This window comes from Triticum aestivum, chromosome 5B (genome assembly GCF_018294505.1).
Source record: "Triticum aestivum cultivar Chinese Spring chromosome 5B, IWGSC CS RefSeq v2.1, whole genome shotgun sequence".
NCBI classification, from domain to species: domain Eukaryota; kingdom Viridiplantae; phylum Streptophyta; class Magnoliopsida; order Poales; family Poaceae; genus Triticum; species Triticum aestivum.
The window spans coordinates 685689180-685707182 of NC_057807.1; the positions used below are offsets into that span (position 1 = coordinate 685689180).

Sequence of the window (18003 nt, forward strand, 5' to 3'; positions counted from 1 at the left end):
GATCGTCTTCATCAACATCACCACCACCATCACCGTCCTCATCTCTTTTACGCGGTTCACTCTCTCGCACCCCGTTGTAATCCCTACTTGAACATGGTGCTTTATGCCACATATTATGATCCTATGATGTTTTGCGTAGATATCCTTTATCTTCGGGTTGATTGATGATCTAGATTGGTATGAGTTGTATGTTTTATTTTCGTGTTGTCCTATGGTGCCCTCCGTGTCGCGCAAGCGTGAGGGATTCCCGCTGTAGGGTGTTACAATACGTTCATGATTCGCTTATAGTGGGTTACTTGAGTGACAGAAGCATAAACCCGAGTAAGGGGGTTGTTGCGTATGGGATAAAGGGGACTTGATATGTTAATGCTATGGTTGGGTTTTACCTTAATGATCTTTAGTAGTTGCGGATGGTTGCTAAAGTTTCAATCATAAGTGCATATGATCCAAGAAGAGAAAGTATATTAGCTTATGCCTCTCCCTCATGAAATTGCAATGACGACCACCGGTCTTGTTAACAACTGCCTAGGACAATTCCGCACACCGATCCATCACTATTTCACACTCGCTATTTATAATACTTAAGTAATATATTCTAACTTTATGATAACATCACCTACTTTTATATTTTAGCTCTCTGATACCATGCAAAGTTATCCTCTTCATACCCACGACGTAGTTTTATTTCTCGTTTCTAGTTGGAAGCAAACGTTCGGTGTACGTAGAGTCGTATCAGTGGCAGATAGGACTTGAGAGAATATTGATCTTACCATTAGCTCCTTGTGGGTTCGACACTCCATACTTACACTTCCACCTTTGGGAATTGCTACGATGATTCCCTGCACTTGGGGATTATCATGGAGAGAGCATCAACCTTGTTTTAAGGGTTCGGTCGTCGCCTTCAAGGGCATCACTAGTGGAATCATGGCATCTTGCATTGTGCGAGGGCGTGAGGAGAATACGTGGCCCTAGTGGCTTCAGGTAGAGCATTGTGCCTCCACACTGCTTCGACGGAGACGTACCTCCCCTCAAGGAAGGGAACTTCAGTAACACATCCTCGTCTTCACCGAGTCAACTTGTGGTTATTTCTTACCTTTACTTTGTGCAAGCTTATATTGTATTGTATCCTTTGATTGCTTGTTGTGTTGTTGTTGAGCACATCATATAGGTTGTTCACCTAGTTGCATATCTAGACAATCTATTTTATGGTTAACCCTAATTTGATTAAAAGAGCTAAAAAAATGATAGTTGCCTATTCATCCCCTCCCCTCTAGTCAACCGTATCGATCCTTTCAATTGTCCTATTTTTGTTTGTCATTATACGAGGATTCAAAGGTTAGGAATCAAGGTAACACTTATGTCCAATATTTTTTTGGTGTTGAATGTAGCATATTTTAGTGTTGGGAACCTGGCACTCGAAAAAAATGGTCGGTTAATAGTCGACCGATAAAATTGATTAATCAACCGATTTCTGATTAATCTCTAATCTCCAGCTGATCGAGACGCTAACTATAAGCGATATCCTCAACATTTCTCAAGTCTAATATTTATTCTTGAATGTTTTGTTTCTGAGCATAGGAAAATTGTTCAGAGGATCATTCAAACATGGACCAGGGCAAACATAAGGAGCTCACCAGTCAGATCAATACATGAACCTACTATGGACAAGAAGACATTACCGTAAGCTTGATAAAATGGATTGAACGAATCTACCAATCGTAGGAAATTCAAGACCAAGGAACAAGGGGAGTGTGTTCCTTGGTGCAGGATCAACATCTCACAGAACAATCATACACATAAACCAAAACCACAATGACATGAGCAGCTCGACATCTCTACTCCAATGTGGTTGGTGACAGAGCACAAAGAACCTAGCTCTTGGAGGACACGAATCTAGGCGCTACGGCATCACGATCGTTGGACATTGAACCCGCAATATAAGTCCGATTCTTCGACAACGACCTAAGATTGAGACATGAAAGAGCAATCAAACTAGAAATGGCATCCCGCCAGATTCTCTAGAAACAGACGAAGGAGAGGCAAAATCCAACAAGCAACCACTGAGAACGAATAAAGCGACGACATGAGAATATGTTACTTCGGGTAAAGAAGGGAAGGCATCTTAGAATCGACACCGGAGCCGAAGAAGAAATCGCTATGGAAGAGTGCCTCTCTCCCTCTCACTTGCTCTATTTTCTTCGCTGCAACAGCCGCTCCCGAATGAAAAAGAGCAAAGCTGCTAGAGAGAGAAATGAAAGAAAGAAGAAAAAAAAAGAAAATAGGTAACGAGGAGCCCAAAAACTCAACTGTGGCCCAACAATGACATAAATGTGCACTTGTGTCACGAATCACCACACGATTCAATGGCTAGAAAATCCGACTGAAGCCAAATTAAAATCATTCGATTGAAAAGTAGCAAGTATGTTTTTATCATGGGGTTTGTAAGAAAATTAACTCCAATGTAATCGTCGTTGGGTGGTTTACTACGGGCTTGAATGTATTATTTTGTGTTACCTTTGCTATTTATTCTACCGCCATTTGTTGGCACTTGTGCTGTTACCGGGATCGCACTTGTTTTGAGCCGACTGAACCCATCTGAGCCGAGGGACGCAAGTAACGGAGCGGAAGAAACAGCGATCGCCCGATGGGAAGCTGAGACACGTGGACAAATCCTGGCATGGGTACGCACGGGATGGACTTTGCAGCCGGGGTCCACGAAATTTTCTTCCTATGTCGTCTGTCATTATGTTTGATGAGTACATCGAAAAATTGTTCTACAAAAAAATTAATTTCTGTGGAATAATTGCGGTCGACAAATTTGCCCCGGAAATATCTACCTTGCGTCGCTTTCTTCTCCCGGTGAAAATTATCATCAGGCTCAGCCAGAAAAAGAAAATGTCGGCATCATCAGATCGCGCTGCCCACCCCAGACAGCAGAGCACGTCCTCTTCACAGCGGCCGAGCGGCGACACGACTGTCCACCAAACCCAATTTTCTTCTATTATTTCCCACTGTAAAATTCGCTGGGTTTATCCACTCCCCACGCACGCAGCACCAGCGAGTAATCGCACGCCATGGCTCGCCGCGCCGACCTCCACCTCGTCGCCCTCCTCCTCCTCGCGCTGCTAGCCGCCGCGCCCGCGCTCTCCTCCGCCGCAGCCGGCACCATCGTCTTCACCACGCTCGGCCGCAGCCGCTACGCCTTCGATGTCTACGACCTCCCGCTCGCCCCCTCCCTCTCCCTCCCCGCCTCCCCTTCGACAGAGCTCCGCCTCACCGACGGCGCCTCCGTCAACTACAACGCAAACTTCGCGCCCTCCTCCGCCGCGCTGCTCTTCGTCTCCGAGCGCAACGGCTCCCTCAACGTCTACCTCTCCCCCGTCCCCCCGACCGCCTCCCGCCGCGAGGCGCGCGAAGTCGGCGATGGGGACTCGTCCACGCCTGCGGCCCCGACGCCGCTGCTGCCATGGGACCCCGTCGCGCTCCGGGACCGCCCGGCCCTTACCCGCGACAGCGAGCGGTAAAGCACGTTGATATCATTGTGTGATCTGGCCATGCCAAAAAAAGAGTGTCAGATCCAGAGATCTTGAGACGCCACGGCCTCAAGTATGACAGTGCAAGCCCTGATATGGCCCTTATACTTCCCTTGCCAAACAGAAGGGCAGTTCTTTCACTCCCAATGCATGCAGTCTATACTACCAATCATCCCTGGGAAGCCCCTGCTTGCATTCATCGCCAACAAACGGGTTGTATCTTCAGCAGTAGGCTCTCTCAAGTACTCAGGGCCAAACACAGCAATAACAGCCTTGCAGAACTTATACAGGGACTCTAGGCAAGTAGACTCGCTCATACGGACGTACTCGTCAATGAGATCACCGTATGCAAGCATTCGGATGGCGGCAGTGCATTTCTGATAAGAGGAAAAACCAATCTTGCCAACGGCATCCTCTTTGCACTCGAAATAGTTATCATAGCCGACCACCCCCTCTCTAATATGGTTGAAAAGATGCCTACTCATACGGAAACGGCGGCGGAATTTCTGATGTTTGAACAACGAGTTTGTTGTATCAAAATAGTTCTTCCAAAGGAGGAAATGCCCGCTCTCTCGATTGCGATTCAACGCCGGAAGGCAGCCCGGAATGGAGCCACGGAACAATGGCCGCTGGCTGTTGAGGTGGTGATGGACCAACACGGCAGTCAATATCTCCTCCTCGTCATCGGAGGACGAATCGTCGGAGTCACAAAGGAAATTGTGAAAAAAGAACTCGTCGGATGAGTACATTTTTGTACCTTGGCAAACTGTCGAACAGCTTGCGGGCGTCAGTGAAGGAGACGGCCGGCGAAGTGAGTCGCGGCGCGCACGGACCAGCTAGTTGTCCTGCCGGCATCCGACGAGCGGTGAGGCGGCTTCTTGGTTGGTGGCGGCTGTGTGGTGGGAGGTGCGGGGGGGAGGGGGGAAGCAGTCGGCTCCCGGCCGGCAAACACGGCGGTGGCGGGCGACGTGGGAGCGGGCGACGTAGCTGGGCGGATGTGAAGGCCCCGGCAGCTGGCAGAGTCGCTGGCAAAAATGGGCGGCGGCGGCGACGACGATGAAGGAGGACTAGGATTGTTGTTGGATGGGGGAGGGCAATGTGACACACCCCAGCGGGTTCGAAGAAGGAGATGACGAGCGTGCGCACGTCTGTCGCGTGTCCGCGCCGACGCAAATCCGGCTCAAAAATGGGCCGGGAATGGGTCGACCGCGGACGAAAAGCGGACGCGCGTCCGTTTGGGTCGGCGCGTTGGGCCACCTTTTATGTCCACGCCGATCCAAATGAACGGCGCCGGACGAAATGGGTCACCCCGTTGGAGTTGCTCTTAACAATATCAGGGGCGTAACGAGCTAGCACACACCACAAAATGGAGCGCTCCCTGGCCAGTGCTCCTGCCTTTAATATGGGCACGCATTTCGGGCTTTAGGACTGGAACTAGAACGGGCTTTTGCCTGCGGGGGCTCTCTTACTGCCACAGGGTCTTTGTAGATAGTTTTTCTGTAGCTCTTTCTTGTAAGATGATTCTTTTTTTCTAGTAAAAATTGTAGATACATCTAGGGATCGAGCATTCACCAACTAAATCTTCCAAGCACACATTCACAACAAAAAGAATTCGTGGGAGCAACTACTGAGCAGGTACCCCTTTGGGGGCGTACCCAGCGGACAGCGCTGCCACGTGTCTCGTGCTGGCGCACCCCGGCGGGTACATGTTTGGTTTTTCCTAGGTTTTCTAAAAAGAATGAACTGGTCAGTGAGATTATGTACATGGTCCACTGATGAAGACTAGTTTTCTAATCAGCAGGGATTATGAGACAAGGGAAGTAACCATGGTCAGCGAGATTATGTACTACATGCAGACTTAAGTAGATGATTTCATGAATGTACGTACATGCACAAATTAAAAGGATTTTCCCGAAAATATGAGCCAAAATGACTTGGCAGCGGACTAATTGAATGAGATTGCACGTAGGAGCGCACACATTTACAGAACTACTTCAAGCAGACATCTTTCTTGTGCCGACAGGGTAAAGAATTCAAGCATGGCAGACCATGATACAAAGAAAGAAAAGCTTAAAAGTCGATCAAACGCGTCACTGCGGCATATTTCCTGAAAACTTATATTTGCTCTTGAAAGTTTTCTTTGTGAGCAGGAATATTCAGGAGATCATTGAAACATGGACCAGGTCATATCAATACAGGAACCTACAGTGAACAAATCAAGCAACCATAGGAAACTGTGTTCCTTGGTGCAGGATCAACATCTCACACAAGAATCATACGTAAACCAAAAACAACAATGACACGAGCAGCTTGACATCTCCACTCCAATGGGGCAACAGAGCACAAAGGAGTTAGTACAAAGTTGAGTCATCTATTTTGAAACGGAGGGAGTAGCTCCTGAATGACACGGTACATCCTGACCCATGATAATAGTCAGACTCTCAATGATGAACTAAGATTGGGACAGTCCCAAAAGAGCAATCAAACTAGTAATGGTATCCCACCAGATCTCTGGAAGTACACGGAGAGATTGAGGGAGACGCACAATGCAACAAGCAACCGTCGAGAACGAATCAAACGACGACATGATGAGAGTGTATTACTTCGGGTAAGGAATGCGAGGCAGCTCGGAAGGAATCAATCACCATGGAAGAGCAAAGCCGCTCCTTCTGCCTTGCTCTCTTTTCTCCGTTGCAACGGATGAAACAAAGCAAAGCTGCTAGAGAGGGAACTCGTAGTTGGGTGGTCTACGAGTCTCGATGTAATTTTCACTATAACAGTACTGCCATTATGTTTGATGAATAGCTTTGAAAGTTTTTTTTTCTGAAAAACAAAATTGGTTTGTCTTGAATGATTGCGCTCGACAATTTTGGCCCAGAAGAAATATCTCCCTTGGGTCGCTTTCTTCTCCCGGTGAAAATGATCCCCAGCCTCATCCAGAAGAAGAAAATGTCGGCGACACTTCTGGAAGAAGTGGATGTGGATCCGATGCTCCGCACCACCAAACCCAATTTTCTTTCATTATTTCCCGCCGTAAAACTCGCCGGGTTTATCCGCTTCCCTTTCCCCGCACACCGCACGCACGCAGCGCCAGCGAGTAATCCCCGTCGCCATGGCTCCCCGCGCCGCCCTCCTCCTCCTCCTGCTCCTGCTGAACGCCGCGCCCGCGCTCTCCTCCGCCGCCGCCGGCACCATCGTCTTCACCACGCTCGGCCGCACCCGCTACGCCTTCGACGTCTACGCCCTCCCGCTCGCCCCCTCCCTCTCCGCCTCCCCCTCCCCTGCAGCAGGGGCAGAGCTCCGCCTCACCGACGGCGCCTCCGTCAACTACAACGCCAACTTCGCGCCCTCCTCCGCCGCGCTCCTCTTCGTCTCCGAGCGCAACGGCTCCCTCAACGTCTACCTCTCCCCCGTCCCGCCCTCCTCCTCCTCCTCTGCCTCCCGCCGCGAGGCGCGCGAGGTCGGCGATGGGGACTCGTCTCCGCCAGCGGCCCCGACGCCGCTGCTGCCCTGGGACCCCGTCGCGCTGCGGGACCGCCCGGCGCTCACCCGCGACGGCTCCCGCCTCGTCTACGTCTCCACGGCCGTCCCCGCGGCCGCCCCGCGCCGGAGCTGGGCGGCCGTCTACGCCACCCACCTCCCCTCCGGCCGGACCACCCGGCTCACCCCGCCCGGTGTCGCCGACTTCAGCCCCGCCGTCTCGCCCTCCGGGGACTGGACCGCCGCCGCCTCCCCCGGCGAGCGCGGCTGGGCCGGCGAGGTGCAGGACCTCCGCACCGACGTCTACGTCTTCCGCACCTCCGACGGGTCCCGCCGCACGCTGCTCGTCCGCGACGGCGGCTGGCCCTGCTGGGCCGACGAGTCCACGCTCTTCTTCCACCGCCGGGACAGCGACGGCTGGTACAGCGTGTACCGCGCCAAGGTCGAGGTCTCCGATGACGGGCTCCTGGCGGCGGCCTCGTCCGTGGAGCGGATCACCCCGCCGGGGTTCCACGCCTTCACGCCCGCCGCGTCGCCCGGGGCGCCGGGGCTCGTCGCGGTGGCCACCAGGCGGCCCGGCTCGGACTACCGGCACATCGAGGTGATCGACCTGAGCTCCGGCGCCGACAACGCCGCCTACTTCGAGGTGACCAGGCCCGTGGCGCCGCGCGCGCACCACTTCAACCCGTTCGTCTCGCCGGACGGCGCGCGGGTCGGGTACCACCGGTGCCGGGGCAGCGGGAACGGGGACTCGCCGCTGCTGCTGGAGAGCCTCAAGAGCCCGGCGTCGGAGTCGCTGTTCAGGATCGACGGGTCGTACCCTTCCTTCTCGCCGGACGGCAAGAAGATCGCCTTCGTGGGGCTGCCGGGGCTGTACGTGGTGAACTCCGACGGCTCCGGCGGCCGCCGGAAGATCTTCTCCGGGAACGCGTTCCCCACGTCGTGGGACTGGAAGAGGAAAGGGGTGATCTACACCAGCATCGGGCCGGACTTCGCGAGCGAGAGCACGGAGGTGGACGTGGTGGCCGTGTCCCTCGGCGACGAGGACGACGACGGCAGCAGCGTATCTCAGATTTCCATCAAGAAGCTCACAATCGGAGGCGAGAACAACGCGTTCCCGTCGCCGTCGCCGGACGGCAAGTGGGTGGTGTTCCGGTCGGGGAGGTCCGGGCACAAGAACCTGTACATCATGGACGCGGAGGACGGCGAGGCCGGCGGCATCCGGCGCCTGACGGACGGGCCATGGACCGACACCATGTGCAACTGGTCGCCGGACGGCGAGTGGATCGCCTTCGCCTCCGACCGGCACAACCCGGGGGGCGGCAGCTTCGCCATCCACATGGTGCACCCGAACGGCACCGGGCTGCGGAGGGTGGTGCACAGCGCGGACGGCGGCAGGACGAACCACCCCTGGTTCAGCCCCGACTCGAAGCGCATGGTGTTCACCTCGGACCTCGCCGCCGTCTCCGCCGAGCCCATTTCGAACCCGCACCACTACCAGCCCTACGGCGAGATCTTCACCGTCAACATCGACGGCTCGGGGCTGCAGCGGCTCACGCACAACTCGTTCGAGGACGGCACGCCGTCGTGGACGCCGCACTTCCTCGAGCCCCGGGACGTCGGCGAGACGCTGCGAGCCTCCGGGAGCTGCGCCTTCCAGGACTGCCACTGGCTCAGCATAGAGGATGATGATGCGCAGCCTGCAAGTGCTGCCCTTCGCTATGCCCATGGCAACAACAAGATCGGCTGCTAGAAGATGATATCAAGGAGAGCCTGCCGGTGCTGTATATAAATGTTTGCCCTGCTTAATTACTACTGTATCTGTAATTCTCCAGGAATAAGGCCATGTACACTGAGGCCATGTTCAGGCAAATATGAGCCAAATTGCCACTGGGATATGTATGTACTCTAGACGAAGCTATGTCCACTTGTTAATTTGTAGCAAGAGAACTGTGGTTTGAAGCAATTCTACAACAATTCTATTGCTGACTCTGGGAATTGTGGTTTTGTCAAGTAGTGCATACACTGGGAAGAACCGAGCCAAGATCATAAACAAAAATTCAACTCTACAGGCTAACAGGAATTCATCTTATCTTACAATCATACACACACTACAAATACCGATATAACTCATGCGGACCAAGCAATATCTCGCAGGCTTCTGCTGCTCCAAGGGCTCTACCGACAAATCTATCTAGCGAATGACCTTCGCCACCATACCTGGAAGGCTCGGCTAAGGTTCGGGCATTCCGCGCCACTAGACGCGAAGCACTGGAACCATTCCTCGAACAGGCTCTGCTGCTCCCGGAGCGGGAGGGTGAGAAGGGCTTGCCCCAGGCTATCCTCCAGCGCTCTCGCATCCAGCCCCTTGGAGCACCTTTGAAGCCAACCGAAATCGGTTAACATCGGCGTGAACCATCCCCGGAACAGTTGGCTCCTCAGATCGCTCGGGCACTGCACTTTCCCTTGCCCGAGAGCGATGAACACGCCCGCTGATATCCGGCTTAGCTCGTACCTGAACATTGGCGATGCTTGCTCGTGCATCCTGATGAGATCGTCTTGTCCGGCCCACAGCACGACGAAATTCTCTGCCATATCATTGTTGACCAGGATCTCAAATAGCCAGCTGAGGTTCTCACTTTGCTTGCTCACTCTTTCAATCATGGGTTTATTATTGTGCCTAACTTTCAGTGCCTGGTCTGTGCCGCATTTTGGCTCCGAGTCTTCCTTAAAAAGTTCCACCAGTAGGTTTAGACACGAGCAGCAAATCTGGTATAGGCTCCTTTTGTTTAATCCAGACAAATCCTTTTGATATACTGAGCTCTTGCTTAGAAGACCATTGATCAAAGACTGCATATCTTTTCTTGCACTGTTGTTTGTGCTGCTGGTGACAGATTGGATGAGCTGACCAGTCAGGTCTTCCGAGCTGCTAGACGGTTGTGTTTGCAATCTTGCCAATACATCTTTTGATAACGCTTCATCGAAAGTGCATCTAGCAAAGAGGTGCTTTAGCTTCTCTTCCTCATTCTCATTCCATGGAACTGCTTCAATGTACTCCAAACATGATCTGATTCCTTTGTCAAACATAATCGAGGAAGCCACCTGCAATTCAAAATTAAAACAACATCTATCAGACCCATTGTGAGATGCTACCTAAACTATTATCTCTTTCTTTTGCAAGAATCATGTCAGAAAGAAGACCCATTCAAAAAAAAAAAACTTAAGAAGTACACTACGGCAATATTGGTAGCATGTGTAAACAATGTTCTATTATTATTGATGTCGCTGTACAACTGCATGCCTAATCTGTAATTGGTATAACTCTGTAAAAATGTAGACCACCAGGCCATACTGTGTTACAAGGGGTTCAATATAAACAGCGTGCAGAGTAACTGACAGCAGTTAAAGGACCAACCAATGTGTCATGGAGCAAATGCAATTTGTCCAAAGTTAAAATAATTTGTCATAATAATCTATGTTGCAAACATTCTGTACCAATTTTGGTACCACTAAAATTAGACTGCTCTGTTTATGTTTCCATCTTAATCAGAGCTTTTATGTTGTCGCGCTGTCATACTATTTATCAATGGGCTGACTTCAGATCCAAGGACACCCTATCAGCACACACACATTATTGATTTGTCCTCCCATAATTACACTCAACAGATAGGACCATGATATCGGCTGATTAGGTAGACAATGTTCCATACTATAGAAGAATCAATTCTTTCATTTAATTCACTAGCGAAGAAGTGAAAGCACTAGCTAACTATCAATTACTTCTTGGTTGGTTTCACACTCCCATCTGTCCAGACCTAGCTTATCTGGATACATTGTTTGGCGGCGTACGCTCACCACGCGACAATTCAAGCGCCTGCCCAGCTAACTTGCGCCCACGGCGTTAGCAGCCTAACTAGTACAAATCATAAATTTATGTTAAGGTGGCACTTGTATTTCTCAACAAGACATACTGGTCTCAGCTTTATGGGCACCATAATCCCAAAAACTGTACGGCTTGCACCAGCAAAAAATTGTCGGTATAACTCGTACCATAACAAATGTGGCTTCGCACAAACCGCGTATGACGTAATATCAATGCAATTCCAGTGATTAGGACGCAGAAAGCGACGCCACCGTTACAACAGGGTAAAATCCAAAAACATGTGCATCTATCTAGTTACTTACTAATAGAGTAGTTAGACATGACCATCAGTCATCAAGCTCATAAAATTTCAAAGGGGCCAATCAATTTGCACTGTACTAAACCTGCAACGTGCTGTCAGCCTCGCACAAACACCATCTGTGCAACCACACGGCCACCAAGGTCTACCTATCAGAACTGCACTGTACAGCAAATAGAGTAGGGAAGAATGTGCATCTCATTCTCACCTCGAGGACGGCGATGGCTCGCGAGACGCCGGCCCTGGCGAGCCACCGCGGAGCGTCGGCATGGAACATGAGCTCGACGGCGTCCCTGAAGGCGGCGACGTTGTCGACCCCGTCGACCTCGATCCTCCGGGCCCCGGCACCAGAGGCGTTGGGCTCGGGCGCCATGGCGGCGAAGAAGGCGCTGCTCCCGCAGAGCACGGCGGAGTCGAGGTCCATGACGCAGCCGGTGGCGCCGTCCCTCCCGCGGAGGCAGAGCCTCAGATCCAGCCCGTCCCCCTGCCCCTCCTCCTCCTCCTCCCGCACCGCGACGAACGGGGCCATCGGCGGCGGCTGCTGCTGCTCCGGGTGCTGCGGCTGGTCGGTGGGGTTGGGGGTCGGAGGAGGAGGGGGGTGGGCGTCGGGGTCGATGGGGGAGACGCGGCCCGGGGAGAGGATCCGGCGCGGGTAGTCGATGAGGCCCGCCAGCTTGGAGGAGGGAGAGCCGTGGAAGGAGGAGGGGGATTTGGGCGGCAGCTGTGGTTGCTTCCGCGGGCCCTCGCCGCCGGTGCACACAGATCCTGCGGTTGGCGGCGCGGCGGCGTGGGAGAGGGTGCGGTGGGGGTGGAGGCGGTGGTCGGGGCTGGGCGGGACGCCGGCGAAGGAGCAGCACCAGCCGGCGACGGGGCCGCGGCGGCGGAGGTGGCGGGCGGCGTGCTCCGCCATGCGGCTGCGCGCGGGGGATCTATCTAGGGCTCGGAGGTCGGCGCCATTGGGGATGGGGAGAGGGGGGAATGAGATGGGTGTGGAGGTGGGGGAGCAAGGCAAGGGAAGCGTGGTGTGGTGTGGTGTGCTGGCCACCGCGGAGGTAGCGGAGGAGAATAATTGCTGCGGTGCGGCGGGGCCGATGGGGGATGGGATGAGATGGGCCGGGCTGGGCTGGAGTGGGGCCGGCGTGCAAGAAGAGATGGAGTGAGGTGGCGCCTCGGACGGGATGATGATGGGATGGAATGAAGCCGCACCTACTCCGGCGGTGCGGTGGATGGCCGTGTGGCCCGTCTCGATCGGGAGCGGAGCAGCGACGTGCGGCGCTCGGTCGGCAGATCTATACTTTGTGTGTGGGCGCGTGGCTGGCTGGCCTTGTGTTGTGTGGGCGGAAAACGGCGGTGTGCGCACTGCCGGAGCGGAGTGGAGTGGCACGGCAGTTTTCTGGTGGTGCGTCCGTACCACCGGTCTGTGCTTTGCTTTCCCGTGCCCCGCGGTTAGCAGAGAGATTTGCTTTTCTAATCTCTTACAATGGTGGCGCTGCCTCGTCGTCTGCGCCAGGTGGCATCTGGTCGTGGTGTCGTGCGAAGAGATTTGTTCTGAGGCAGAAGGCGCTGCAGCACCGGAGACGCGGGCAAGGAGGACCCTCCGCGCGCGTCTTCGCCGTGTGGTTCGCGCGGAGGAGCAGAATCGCCTTCCTGTTTGGCGGAGGGCAGAATCACAGGTCAGTTCATCTCGATTCCATTTTTTGTAGGCTTGTTAGATCTCCTGAGTTTTTAGGCGAAATCACCGAGTACCTTTGCCATTGTAAGAGATTAGGAAGAGATTATGCATAGGTTAACTGAGTTGAAACGGATTGAGCACTCGTTAGATTTGGTTTTGGGTGCTGGTGAGATAGGATTTGGGGTGCATTCAAGGCTTGGTGATGCTCAGTAGGATGTCGTGGCGTGTGGAGGGAGAGGCAGGGAAATATTCTCATGCACAGTTTGTTGGTCTACTGACTTGCGCAACAACTGCTCATATGATGCTCATATAGTTGCCTAGCACTTTTTTTTCATGCAACAAATGCCCCTATGCTGTAGGTTCCCGTTGTTGAAATGTTTGTGTGTCAGGTTTATGTGTTGTGGTTCGACGCTCGTGTTTATTTTTATAGATATGTCAGTTTGCTTAAGTTTTGTGATTGAGTTGTCAGGCTTTTTTGCTGGAGTTTTGTTAGTCAGTTGCCTGAATTGCCCTCAACTGTTGCCTAGTGTGTCTGGCTTGCTCAAATTTTGTTAGTTAGTTGCCCTGACATGCCCTCAACTGTTTTTTGCCTAGTGTCTTTGTGCAATGCCTGGCTTTTGCTCAAGCTTTCTTAGTCATTTGCCTGGAATGCCATCATGTGTTGCCTAGCAGCCACTATATGTTCTTACTGCATTTGTGTAATCTCAAGCTTGCTCAAGCTTTCTTAGTCACTTGCCTGAAATGCCATCATGTATTGCCTAGCAGCCACTATACGTTCTTACCGCATTTGTGTAATCTCAAGCTTGCTCGAGATTTCTTATTCATTTTCCTGAAATGCCATCATGTGTTGCCTGGTGATTGATGTGCAACAGTTGTTTCTTGCTCCCTGTAGTCATGTTTTACTTAGGTTTTTTGTATGTACTTTTGTATTAATGTTGTAACATAGTGAAAATCAGATAGTTTACAACCCATTTCAGGGTCCACTTTTTTGTAAATTGTTGTTTGCTTAGTTTAGCAAGAATTTTAGTCAAATGAATTTGTTGCATGATATACACTTTTTCCAGAACCATTTTTATGTCTTTTTATGATGATGCTAATTGTTTGTCCTTTATATATGCAGCAGAAAATAGATGGCTGGGACAAGTCATAAGTCAAAACAGGGTGGACCTGATGGATCAAGCCATGATGACCTTGCATATCATGGGAATAAAGAGCATCAAACACAGGTGTGCACATGCTATATGTTCTTTCTGTACATAATAGATTGTGTTTTCCATTTTTTTATTGATTTATGTGGTTTCTATCTTCCAGCCACGGAGCAGTGCACCAATAACTGGGGTCAAGCGTCACAGAAGTAAAGCAATTATTTCATGGGGGAAGCGTCCTGATGATATTATTAGTAACGAGAATAGTAACGAGAGCCAAGCTACAGATGCTGGGAATACAAATGTCAAAGGTGCAGATGTTGACCAACCTCCAAAACCAAAACGCCAGAAGACGGGAGGAACTGAGGTATTTGCGTAGTTGCCTCAGTTTCACTAAGCAGTTGCCCAGCAATGATGTCTAAGTTGCCTATGCTGTGATGAACATTTAATTCCTTTTGCTAATCCTTTTCTTCCCCATGTTTAATAGGGTCGTAGGAACAGGGCATCCCCTGCAAGGCTCTTCAAGTTGAACAAGGACTTGGTTCCTGACCAAAAGGGTGTCATCATTCGAAAAGAATTTGGTGGAATTCTGGACCTTGCAGCAAGTAGCATGCCCGGAGATCTTAGCCAGTGGATAATGAAGCATTATGACCCTGAGATTTCGCAGATAGTCATTCCAGAAAGGGGGAAGATTCATGTAGATGCCGCAAGTGTCCATAGGATATGGGGTTTGCCAAATAGGGGCAAGAAAGTGTGCTTCGACAATCGGCCTGAAATCACAAAGGCAATGTACAATATTTACAACATCACATCCAAGAACTCCCCAACTCTCACAGAATGGTGCAAGATGATCATAGACATGGGAGGATCTTATGATGATGACTTTCTCCGTGCTTGGCTAGCTCTTATTTTTTCGTGCTTCCTTGCCCCTTCAACTAGTTTAAGTATTTCCCCAAAAAGCTTCCCGGCGGTCATGGATGTCAATGGAATAACGGAAACCAATATATGCCAGTTTGTTGTTGATCAACTAAAGCTTGCGTTCACTTCAGAGCGTGGCAACAAGAAGGTCGTTCACGAAATAGGTTACGAAGATGATGACCTCTATTCTATGTAGAAAATGTAGATGGAGATAAACCTCACAAAAAAAGGCTATGAAAAAGATGATGTATATGAACATAAACCTGGTCAAAAAAAGTCTTGGAAGACGATAATGTACATGAATATAATGCAGATAAGGTTGAAAGCAAAGTGTGATGAAGATTGCACTTGCTCCTTGCGAGAATTCTTCAACAATAGTACAAAGGCATTCACAATCAAAAGGTATGTGCATGGGCACACTTGTAGCAACAAGTGGAAGATTAAGGGATTCACAAATCCTTACCATGCACAAAAAAAATTGGAGAGCTTTAGGGCAAACCAGCACATGGACCTCATGAACTTTTCAAGGATTGTTCGGAAAGAATGGCACATGACACCTGGAAAGATGAAATTATAGAGGGCAAGAAGGCTGTCCATGAAAATAATCCATGGTGACGAAGAAGGACAAACACAACCAGCTATGGAATTAGGCAAAGAGATAAGGAGGACCAACTTTAGATCAGCTTCTATGTATCGTACCACTTGATGGCGCAGCAAAGTATACAAAACTATATATGTGCCTTCATGCTTGCAGGAGAGGCTTTCTTCAGGGATGCAGGCCAGTGATCTTTCAAGGTGGTTGTCATACTAAGACTAGATATAGAGGACAATTGCTTGGAGTTGTAGGTGTTGACTCAAATGGGTGCATCTTTACTATAGCCTTTCATGTTGTTCAAGCGGAGGACACACCAATTTGGAACTGGTTTCTGGATACACTTAAAAGAGATCTTGGCATGGCATCACCAACACGGTACCTTGGACTATAATGTCAGACAAACAAAACATAGTTTCCTATTTTTAACCATGATCTTGCCTGATGTTTTCATTGTTGTACTATTATTTTTTGTTTGTGTTGCATGTAATGTGCACGGTCTCATTAATGTAGTTAGTGAAGTGTTTCCTGAGACCGAACAAATGTTCTGTGTCAGACATATGTGGAAAAACTTTCAACGGCATTTCAAAGGAGATATTCATAAGAATCAACCGTGAAATATAGCAAGGAGTAACACAGTGAAGAAGTATGAGCAAAGCATGGAAGAAATGAAGGCTATCAATGATGATTATGATGCACACAAAATGGCTACATGAATTGGACCCAAGAACTTGAGTAAGGGCATTTCAGAGTGATCTCCTAAATGTGACATACTATTGAACAACATTTGTTGAGGTTTTCAACAGGTAACATATTCTTGTTAGTAGCTTGCTTGTGTTCCAATTAGCTTTCTCATATCAGTTTTGGTCATTTTGCTATCTTTCATTAGTTTTGGTCATTTACAATGCCAAAATCCCAAAATCTTTGGTCATTTTGCTTAGTACAATCAATTCATTCATTTAAAATGCCAAAATCCTACTTTGGTAAATGCCAAATTGAACTGGAGTTGGGCTCATGCGTTTGGTCCTATATGGTCATTCCTCACATGAAGAAATAGGTTCAACCATAAAACACTAGCATCAACATTAAATTGCAAAACATTACAGCAGGTTCATACATAGAAGATGCCAGAAACAAGTTCATACAAACAACATAATCATTAGGGCATTACATGATCATAATCATCCTTGAACTGAACCTGTTATCATCCGGACACTTGCATCTAGCACCATCATGAAACTTACATTACTTCTTCAACAAGGAAAATATAACAATACCCACCACTGACACTTGCAACTTGCATCTTCATTGGCACCACTAGTTCTCTCCCTAGCTTCATGAGTGCAAAAGCTTGTTGCTTTGTCATGCCATTCCCAGCTTGCTGATTCCTCATGCCCAGTCTAGTATTGTTGTTGGCGGCTGCATTCCTTGTGTTATGCTCATGTGCAATATGAAGCTACTCCCTTCTCTCCTTTGTTGCACCAAGTGCATCCACAACAACATCAACGCTGAGATAGTGCTTATTAATGAGCTACTCAACATTGTGAAGGCAAAGCGTGATGAAGATTGCACTTGCTACTTGTGGGTTTCTTCGACAAGGTAAGAAAAAGGCTTTCACAATCAAAAGGTGTGTTGATGGTTGATACGTCTCCAACGTATCTACTTTTCCAAACACTTTTGCCCTTGTTTTAGACTCTAACTTGCATGATTTGAATGAAACTAACCCGGACTGATGCTGTTTTCAGCAGAACTACCATGATGTTGTTTCATGTGTAGAAAACAAAAGTTCTCAGAATGTCCTAAAAATCCTCGGAGGCACTTTTTGGAAAATATAAAAAATACTAGAGAAAGAATCAAGACCAGGGGGCCCACACCCTATCCACGAGGGTGGGGGCGCGCCCTCCCCCCTAGTTACGCCCCCTGTCTCGTGGGCCCCCTGATGCTCCACCGACTTCAACTCCAACTCCATATATTCCGTCTCGCGGAGAAAAAATCAGAGAGGAAGTTTCATCACGATTTATGATACGAAGCCACCGCCAAGCTCTAATCTCTCTCGGGAGGGTTGATCTGGAGTTCGTTCGAGGCTCCGGAGAGGGGGATTCATCGCCGTCGTCATCATCAACCATCCTCCATCACCAATTTCATGATGCTCACCGCCGTGCGTGAGTAATTCCATCGTAGGCTTGCTGGACGGTGATGGGTTGGATGAGATTTACCATGTAATCAAGTTAGTTTTGTTAGGGTTTGATCCCTAGTATCCACTATGTTCTGAGATTGATGTTGCTATGACTTTGCTATGCTTAATGCTTGTCACTAGGGCCCGAGTGCCATGATTTCAGATCTGAACCTATTATGTTTTCATGAATATATGTGTGTTCTTGATCCTATATATCTTGCAATTCTATAGTCACCTATTATGTGTTATGATCCGACAACCCCGAAATGACAATAATCGGGATACTTCTCGGTGATGACCATAGTT

General features: G+C 49.9%; 4 protein-coding genes across 6 annotated transcripts; 3 read left to right on the plus strand and 1 right to left on the minus strand.

Moving 5' to 3' along the window:
* The first annotated feature begins 2959 nt into the window (after nucleotides 1–2959).
* Nucleotides 2960–3811, plus strand: LOC123114216 (uncharacterized). Its single transcript, XM_044535600.1, has one exon. It carries the CDS (start codon nucleotides 3075–3077, stop codon nucleotides 3522–3524), a length of 450 nt encoding a protein of 149 aa, XP_044391535.1. The 5' UTR covers nucleotides 2960–3074; the 3' UTR covers nucleotides 3525–3811.
* A 2709-nt stretch (nucleotides 3812–6520) lies between these two features.
* Nucleotides 6521–8979, plus strand: LOC123114213 (tol-Pal system protein TolB). Of its 3 annotated transcripts, none has more exons than XM_044535598.1 (2): nucleotides 6521–7506; nucleotides 7542–8979. In XM_044535598.1, the coding sequence occupies exons 1-2, from the start codon at nucleotides 6646–6648 to the stop codon at nucleotides 8700–8702; spliced, it is 2022 nt and encodes a 673-aa protein (XP_044391533.1). In that variant the 5' UTR covers nucleotides 6521–6645; the 3' UTR covers nucleotides 8703–8979. The 3 variants fall into 3 exon arrangements, with proteins under 3 accessions (XP_044391533.1, XP_044391531.1, XP_044391532.1); XM_044535597.1 differs by having other exon boundaries at nucleotides 6522–7503; nucleotides 7539–8979; XM_044535596.1 differs by having other exon boundaries at nucleotides 6521–8979.
* Nucleotides 8980–9062: 83 nt separating this feature from the next.
* On the minus strand, nucleotides 9063–12625 carry LOC123114215 (BTB/POZ domain-containing protein At2g13690). The gene is made up of 2 exons (XM_044535599.1): nucleotides 11403–12625; nucleotides 9063–10115 (listed from the first exon to the last, which is right to left on the minus strand). Exons 1-2 carry the CDS (start codon nucleotides 12102–12104, stop codon nucleotides 9204–9206), a joined length of 1614 nt encoding a protein of 537 aa, XP_044391534.1. The 5' UTR covers nucleotides 12105–12625; the 3' UTR covers nucleotides 9063–9203.
* Nucleotides 12626–13996: 1371 nt separating this feature from the next.
* On the plus strand, nucleotides 13997–15125 carry LOC123115280 (uncharacterized). Its single transcript, XM_044536477.1, has 3 exons — nucleotides 13997–14092; nucleotides 14178–14378; nucleotides 14499–15125. The coding sequence occupies exons 1-3, from the start codon at nucleotides 13997–13999 to the stop codon at nucleotides 15123–15125; spliced, it is 924 nt and encodes a 307-aa protein (XP_044392412.1).
* The last annotated feature ends 2878 nt before the right edge of the window (nucleotides 15126–18003 follow it).